The following is a 9,264-nucleotide window of genomic DNA, read 5'->3' on the forward strand; positions in this document are numbered from 1 at the left end:
AATAAACTGATCTGTGACCAGTCTCTCGGTGGGCGGTGACTTAAAGCTTCTTTTTAACCTTTTCCCCAGCTTCCCAGTTTTTGCCCCTGACAATCTGGCAGTCCTGATTAAACAGCCATGGTAAATGGTTGATACGTGCTGACCAGCAAATTGCGCACGTGGATTTTTTGAGGTGTCTTTTATTGCTTGTTTTTTGTTCTGTTTGTTGGGTGGTTGTTTTTTTGCATGGGGTGTTTTTGTTCTGTTTTGTTGTTGTTTGTTGTTTTTTCGTGTATAGTCGAAGAGCTAGGTTCGATTATAATCGTTCAACACTTCGTTGTTGCTGTGGTTTTTGTTGTCAATGTTGTGTGTGTGTGTGTGTGTGTGTGTGTGTGTGTGTGTGTGTGTGTGTGTGTGTGTGTGTGTGTGTGTGTGTGTGTGCGTGTGTGTGGTTGGGAAGGGTGTTGAGTGGGGTGAGTGTGGATGTGTCCTATTAATATCTGCTGCTGGTGCTGTTGTTGTAGATGGTTTGCGGCACAGCTTGTTTTCCCTGCCAGATTGACAAGGCTTTTATTATTTTTTTTTTTTTTAGCTAACGTGCGTAATGCATGGAATGTAGTTTACTAAATTAGTAATGTGTGTGTGTGTGTGTGTGTGTGTGTGTGTGTGTGTGTGTGTGTGTGTCTGTGTCTGTGTCTGTGTCTCTGTGTGTGGCTGTGTGTGTGAGAGAGAGAGAGTGTGTGTGTGTGTGTGTGTGTGTGTGTGTGTGTGTGTGTGTGTGTGTGTGAGTCTGTCTGTATGTATGTGTGTGTCTATGTGTCTGTATGTGTGTGTATGTCTTTGTGCATGTATACATGTGTGTATATGCGTTAAGGAGGAAGGTGGCAGAACGGTTCAGACGCTCAGCTGCCAATACAGAGAGTCCGTGAGGGTCTGGGTTCGAATCCCGCTCTCGCCACTTTCCTCCCGCGTTTGGCTGGAACATCAAACTGAGCGTCAAGTCATTCGGATGAGACAATAAACCGAGGTGTCGTGAGCAGCATGCACTTGGCGCACTGGAAAAGAACCCATGGCAACGAGAGGGTAGTCTGACAGAACTCCACTAAGATATGTACACAAAAATATAAGCATGCACTAATAAAATAAAATAAAAAATTTTAAAAAGGCCTGACTAAGCGTGTTGGTTATGATGCTGGTCAGGTATTTGCCAACCAGCTGTGGTGGGGTATGGATTTCTCCGAAAGCAGCGACAGATTTTTGAGAAACTGAAACTGGTATTTGTGTGGTTGTGCATATGTGTGAATGTGTTTGCGTACATGTATATGTGTATCTGTCTATTTATGTGTGTGTGTCTGTCTGTCTGTATGTATGTCTGAATGTCCGTGTGTGTGTGTGTGTGTGTGTGTGTGTGTGTGTGTGTGTGTGTGTGTTGTGTTGTGTGTGTGTGTGTGTGTGTGTGTGTGTGTGTGTGTGTGTGTGTTGTGTGTGTGTGTGTGTGTGTGGGTGTCTGTGTGTCTGTGTGTGTCTGTGCGTGTCTGTGTCTGTGTATGTGCGCGCGTGCCCCTAGGGAAAAACACTTTAATGTCGGTCTCGTGCAGGATGATAGGTACAGATGGGTATAAAATCTATCTATCTATCCATCACTACAGGGAAATCGCTACACACGAAGGGAGAATGTTGTCCAGAGGAAAACAAAAAGGAGGTCACTGAATCAGACACGTTAAAGAAAAAAACAACCTTGTTTTCTAAGAGCTCATCACAAAATTATGCTGATGCTGTCTACATAATTTGCCATAAATGAAGAGATCTTTTATTTGACGAGTGTTACTTTCATTCAAGATAAGCTACAATTTTACTAGTTGTCTGTAAGCAAACATGACTCTTTCTTTTGGCAAGACAAGGTAAAACAAGACAAGACAAGACAAGAAGTGTTTGTTTCAGGAAACACCGAGAGGGCAAATTAGTTTCAGTTTCAGTTTCAGTAGCTCAAGGAGGCGTCACTGCGTTCGGACAAATCCATATACGCTGCACCACATCTGCCAAGCAGATGCCTGACCAGCAGCGTAACCCAACGCGCTTAGTCAGGCCTTGAGGGAAAAAAAGTGAATAAATAATAGATAAGCTTACACAAATAAATAAATAAATAAATAAATAATAACTATAATGTTAAAAAAAAAAGAAAAAAGAAAAAAAAGGTAGTAATAATAATAATAATAATAATAGTAATAATAATAATAATAATAATAATAAAAATTAATAACAATAATAAATAAATAAATAAATAAGATAACAATGATGATAAATAAGCAAATAGATGTAAAACATGAAGACACACATTTACATATACACCCACACATGCATAACAGATATGCACCGAACATGCAGTTTCACAGATATGAAAGCACAGTTAAATGCATATAAACGTACATGAGCTCCAACACACACACACACACACCACACACATTACCCTGCACCTCCTCTCTCTTCAGACAACGTAAATGTGGTTTCATTTATTCATTATGTTATATCATTCTTACCAATGGGAATTTGATTTTGGTGAGTAAAGCATAAAAATGGAGCAATACTTTCATCTTTTCAGTTGCCCCAAAAAAACACCTGGTATTCCATTGACAAAGAAGTAAGTCATTTGTCTCTTTTTATGATTTAGTCTGAAATCATGCGAGCAATGAAGGGTTTGACTTTCATAAATGATTCAGTTCATATATATGTACAATTGTATATATACATACGTATATATATGTGTGTGTGTGTGTGTGTGTGTGTGTGTGTGTGTGTGTGTGTGTGTGTGGAAAGAGAGAGTGAAAGGAAGAAAGAAAGAGAGAGAGGCGCACATGCACACACGCATGTACACACACACACACACACACGTGCGCACGCACGCACGCACGCACGCGCACGCACATACACACACACTGGAGCACGCGCGCGCGTACGCACTTATGAAAACCATACAAGGCTCAGTCAATGTAAACGACAACCAGTCCAAATAATGTTTTCACATACCAAGATCCCTTTATTGTCAAACAAGAAAAATAAAATGCATATTCTTTATAAACACATAGCAGTTGTTGGGGTCGTAGTTATTCCCGTGCGTGTGTGTGTGTGTGTGTGCATCTGTGTGCGCGCGCGTGTATGTGTGTGTGTATGATTACATGCGCGTTGGCGTGCGTTTTTCGTTCACAAATGCGTGCTTGTACTTAAGACTGCCTGTGTGTATATGAGTTCATGGGGGTGAGTGGGTGGGGGATAGTGCTAAGGAGGAATGTGTGTGTGTTGTTGTTGTTGTCTTCAGTTTAACATCTTTCCACTTGAAGTGATATTAGAATTTGTGTGTGTGTGTGTGTGTGTGTGTTCGTATGTGTGTGTGTGTTGTGTGTGTGTGTGCGCGCGCGCGCGCGCGCGTTTGCGCGTCCGTTCACAGCTTTAGTGGGGATAGAGAGACCGACAAAAGAAAAGGGGGTGTAAGGGGGGCGGGAGGGGGGCGGGGGGGGATACAAAAATCATAATTATCACTACAGTCCGAAAAATCTGCTGAGTGTGGACGAACACCACACATCGGCTCCACCACCCTCACATCCGCCACCCCCCACTACCCCGCTACCCCTCCCCCCCACGCCACTCCCCCTCCCTCTCCCGCTGCCCGCAACCTGCCCAATCCTCCTCCATCACCACCCGCACCCTTCCATACATACATCCACTTCATTTCCACCCCCACGCCCTCCCCCCAACACCCCTCTCTCTCCTCCACTCCCCCTCCCACCATCCCCCCCCACCCCCCCACCGTCAACACCCCTTCCCACCCACCACCTACCCCCACCCCCACCCCCACCCTGATCAGTAAGTAAACAGCTTCATTATCGCTATTATCCTTTCTCATCAATCAACGTCCCACCGAAATCGCCCATGTTGCTACACCACACCTCCACCCCCCATCCCCCACATCCCCCAGTCCAGCTCACCAGCACCACCACCCTCCTCTCTTGGGGCCTAATTACCTTTTCATATCTGATGCCTTTTGTTGTTCTTGTTGTTGTTGTTGTTAATGATGATGTTGTTGATGTTGCTGTATTGTTGTTGTTGTTGATGATGTTGATGATGATGTTGTTGTTGATGTTGCTGCACTTTTGTTGTTGTTGTTGTTGTTGATGATGTTGTTGTTGCTGTTGTTGCAGTATTTTATTATTGTTGTTGATGATGATGATATCGTTTTTGATGTTGCTGTATTGTTGTTGATGTTGCTGTTGTTGCTGTTGTTGCAGTATTTTATTATTGTTGTTGTTGTTGATGATGATAATGATGATGATATCGTTTTTGATGTTGCTGTATTTTTGTTGTTGTTGATGATGTTGCTGTTGTTGCAGTATTTTATTATTGTTGTTGTTGTTGATGATGATAATGATGATGATATCGTTTTTGATGTTGCTGTTGTTGCTGTATTGTTGATGATGTTGCTGATGTTGCTGTATTGTTGATGATGTTGATGATGTTGCTGTATTGTTGATGATGTTGATGATGTTGCTGTATTGTTGTTGCTGTTGATGATGTTGCTGTTGTTGCTGTTGTTGCTGTATTGTTGATGATGTTGCTGTATTGTTGATGATGTTGCTGTTGTTGCTGTATTGTTGATGATGTTGCTGTATTGTTGATGATGTTGCTGTTGTTGCTGTATTGTTGATGATGTTGCTGTTGTTGCTGTATTGTTGATGATGTTGCTGTTGTTGCTGTTGTTGCTGTATTGTTGATGATGTTGATGATGTTGCTGTATTGTTGATGATGTTGCTGTTGTTGCTGTATTGTTGATGATGTTGCTGTTGTTGCTGTTGTTGCTGTATTGTTGATGATGTTGATGATGTTGCTGTATTGTTGATGATGTTGCTGTTGTTGCTGTTGTTGCTGTATTGTTGATGATGTTGCTGTTGTTGCTGTTGTTGCTGTATTGTTGATGATGTTGCTGTTGTTGCTGTATTGTTGATGATGTTGCTGTTGTTGCTGTTGTTGCTGTATTGTTGATGATGTTGATGCTGTTGCTGTATTGTTGATGATGTTGCTGTTGTTGCTGTATTGTTGATGATGTTGCTGATGTTGCTGTATTGTTGATGATGTTGCTGTTGTTGCTGTATTGTTGTTGATGTTGCTGTTGTTGCTGTATTGTTGATGATGTTGCTGATGTTGCTGTATTGTTGATGATGTTGCTGCTGTTGCTGTTGTTGCTGTATTGTTGATGATGTTGCTGTTGTTGCTGTTGATGATGTTGATATCGTTTTTGATGGTGCTGTATTGTTGTTGATGTTGCTGTTGTTGCTGTATTGTTGATGATGTTGCTGCTGTTGCTGTATTGTTGATGATGTTGCTGTTGTTGCTGTATTGTTGTTGATGTTGCTGCTGTTGCTGTATTGTTGATGATGTTGCTGTTGTTGCTGTATTGTTGATGATGTTGCTGTTGTTGCTGTATTGTTGATGATGTTGCTGCTGTTGCTGTATTGTTGTTGATGATGATGATATCGTTTTTGATGTTGCTGTATTGTTATTGTTGCTGTTGTTGCTGCTGTTGTCGTTGTTGTTGTTGATGTAGTGTTGTTGTTGCTGCTGTTGTTGTCCTTGCTGTTTTTGTTGTTGTTGATATATGTTCAAACTGAGTCGTCGTTGTTGTTGTTGTTGTTGTTGTTTCTGTTCACCCAAGACAAATACAGAGTGCTAAAATGCGAATATGTTTCACTACACTCTCTCTTGGAAGACGAAATAGGCTACTGCCTACGATGACTTCGTTTCGTTACTGCTAACATCATTAACTGAAATGTTATGTATGTACGTATTTTTGTGTTGTACGTACGAGTTTGTATGCACATATATATGTTTCTTGTGCATTATTGTAAGTTGAGGACTGACCGTGTTTCGTATGCGTGTGTGTGTGTGTGTGTGTGTGGATTGTAAAGCGCTTTGTGCAATGAGGAAAGCGCTGGTAAATGTTCAGTTATTATCATCGATTATCATTACATGCAGAAGGCTCTTACATTGAAGAGTTGGAGGAAGACAAAAGACGACCGCAATTTTATTTTTTTCTGACGACGAAAATATAGCCTGGTTCATTCAGACATCCACTAGACATCAGATGGGGGTGTCTGTGTGTGGGTGTGTGTGGAGGAAAGGGGTCGGGGGGGGGGGAGGGAAGACTGACCGCCACGAGTCATTTAATTAAGAGAGACTAAGTTCACTTTGATGAAGACTACGAGGTAGGCTTTTTGCAGACAAAACTGAGTACCGTCAGCTCAGGCGCTTTGCTGCAGACATAGTGCTTTTCGGTAGGAACAATACAATGGGACAAATAAGCAACTATATACTCTAGATAGATAACTTGGGGGAAGAGGTGGGGGGGAGGGTTAGGGAGTTGGTTGTGTCTGACAACACAAGACATGGACCTCTTCTCTGCAAAATCATGTTCTTAATTAAGATCGCGTGCGTTTATTTCAAGGAAAATGATGATGACCAGGAGAGGGTGAGGGAGATACAGAGAGTGGGGAAGGGGGCGGGGGGGGGTGGGGGGGGGGGGCAGAGAAAGATAGACTTGTACAGAGAAAGAATTACAGAGACATGAAGACAGAGAGAGAGAGAGAGAGAGAGAGAGACACAGGGGCAGAGAAAGAAAGATAAGGCAAATACAGAGAGACAGAGATAGAGAGAGTGAGAGAATGCGAGAGAGAGAGAGAGAATGCGAGAGAGAGGGAGGGAGACAGAGAGAGAGAGACCTGGCGGGGGAGAGACAGACAGACAGACAGAATGAGCCCGGGGGTGGAGAGACAGAGAGAGACGGAGACAGAGAAAAAAGGAGGAAGACAAACAGAAAAGAAAGGCAGAGACTGGAAAGATATATAGAAAAAGGGGGAAAGACAAGAATAAAAAAAGAAAGAAAGAAGCTTTAATCATTGTGCAAAGAAAACGAAGAGAGAAAATGAGAAAGAAAGAAAGAAAAATATACCCAAATAATAGACGAAAAAATCCACATGATACACCATATTCCAAACAAAAAGAAACAACAGAAACTTGCTAACGCCAAAAGCGCCATACTCAGCAACGCACGTCTCCAGACATCTGATATATTCCATGATATATAACATGCCCCACCATCCATAACTGACCAGATGACATCTGATACATTCCATGATATATAACATGCCCCACCATCCATAACTGACCAGATGACATCTGATACATTCCATGATATATAACATGCCGCACCATCCATAACTGATCAGATGACATCTGATATATTCCATGATATATAACATGCCCCACCATCCATAACTGACCAGATGACATCTGATACATTCCATGATATATAACATGCCGCACCATCCATAACTGATCAGATGACATCTGATACATTCCATGATATATAACATGCCCCACCATCCATAACTGACCAGATGACATCTGATACATTCCATGATATATAACATGCCCCACCATCCATAACTGACCAGATGACATCTGATACATTCCATGATATATAACATGCCCCACCATCCATAACTGACCAGATGACATCTGATACATTCCATGATATATAACATGCCCCACCATCCATAACTGACCAGATGACATCTGATACATTCGATAGCATATGGCATACACCGACCATATATATATATTTCTGATCATGTGACGTCTGATATGTCCTATGATACAGAACATTCCACATAATCTATTAGTGATCAGGTGACATGTGATATATTCCATGGTACATAACATACCCCACCATCCATAACTGATCGCGAGACATCTGAAATATTCCAAGGTACATGAATCATCATCTCTCAGGCTGTTACAGTTCATAGAACTCATAGAACCCCGAATAAGCTTCAGCTTAAGGCAAGTATCGCATATTCTTCCATTTATCTGGAACTTCTCGAAGCGTATGAGGAAGAAGAAGAAGAAGGGGGAGGGGGAAGAGAAGAAGAAGAAGGAGGAGGAGGATAAAGGAAGAAGGAGGAGGAGGAAGAAGAAGAAGAAGGAGGAGGAGAAAGAAGTAGAAGAAGAAGTAGGAGGAGGAGGAGGAGAAAGAAGTAGAAGAAGAAGTAGGAGGAGGAGGAGAAAGAAGAAGAAGAAGAAAGAGGAGGAGGAGAGAGGTAATGGAACGGTTGTCAGTCAGAAAACCAGGAACGTTTAGTGAGAGAGACAGAGACAGAGACAGAGAGAGATGCAAACTGGAGAGATCTCTGTGCCCACAGGAACAGAGCATACTATGGAGCGGTGGAACACCTGCTGCTTTCTTCTTTGTCACTGAATTTGGCGTGGGGCACAGCGAAAGGTGTTTAGCTTGCCATCACCATCGCCATCATGCACATCTGGAAGAGTGAATAAACAGATTCAAAGATTCCTTATTCACTTCTTTTTTTTTTTTTAATAGATGCGCATTTCAATTTCTTACATGATATTTGTTAAATCTGTTTATTCATAACTTGCATATCTTCATGTCTTTATTCGACTATTTATCTAAAGAATGTTTTAGTTTACGTTTTTTTTCTAAGTCATCTATTCACGCATATATATCAATATATCATACATGTACACACACACACACACACACACACACACACACACACACACACACACACACACACACACACACATGTGCGTGTGTGTGTGTGTGTGTGTGTGTGTGTGTGTGTGTGTGTGTGTGTGTGTGTGTGTGTGGTTATGCATCTTACATTACATCAACGTGTAGGTAAAAGATATAATTTCAAATGCCTGATGATAATTTGTCACTATAATGAAACGACAACCCAGAATTCCGATACCTCACTGCAATGTTGTAAAACAAAACACACCGTAAAAAAAACATATTTGAAGGTCTTTCCTGGAAAGAACTATTGAAACAATCAAAACGTAAAAACAATTTCTGGAGAACATAACGACGTGGGGTTGATTGGTGTATTTCATCGGGAGGTTGAAAATGGTCAGCGTGTTGGGAACGATATTGATTGTGTGAGTTGTGAACGAAAAAAAAATCTATATATACACATATATATTGTACATATTTATATATATATATATATATATATATATATATATATATATATATATATGTACAATATATAATATATATATATATACTCAGTGTGTGTGTGTGTGTGTGTGTGTGTGTGTGTGTGTGTGTGTGTGTGTGTGTGTGTGTGTGTGTGTGAACAGAACCGCTAGGATGATAGGATTTAGAAGAAGAACAACGACAAAATTATCACAGTCATGATCATTGCCAATCTGATAACA

At 41.3% G+C, this 9,264-nt stretch overlaps 1 protein-coding gene across 1 annotated transcript in view; it reads right to left on the bottom strand.

Annotated features, from left to right (window-relative positions):
• Window positions 1-5,403: 5,403 nt before the first annotated feature.
• LOC143298231 (uncharacterized) overlaps window positions 5,404-9,264 on the bottom strand; it is a 32,524-nt gene continuing 28,663 nt past the window's right edge. Inside the window, exon 13 of the mRNA XM_076611034.1 lies at window positions 5,404-8,342. Coding sequence (XP_076467149.1) covers window positions 8,310-8,342 — 33 coding nt within the window. The 3' untranslated portion in view covers window positions 5,404-8,309. The remainder of the gene's footprint in view (window positions 8,343-9,264) is intronic.

Source organism: Babylonia areolata, chromosome 23 (genome assembly GCF_041734735.1).
Source record: "Babylonia areolata isolate BAREFJ2019XMU chromosome 23, ASM4173473v1, whole genome shotgun sequence".
Taxonomy (NCBI): domain Eukaryota; kingdom Metazoa; phylum Mollusca; class Gastropoda; order Neogastropoda; family Buccinidae; genus Babylonia; species Babylonia areolata.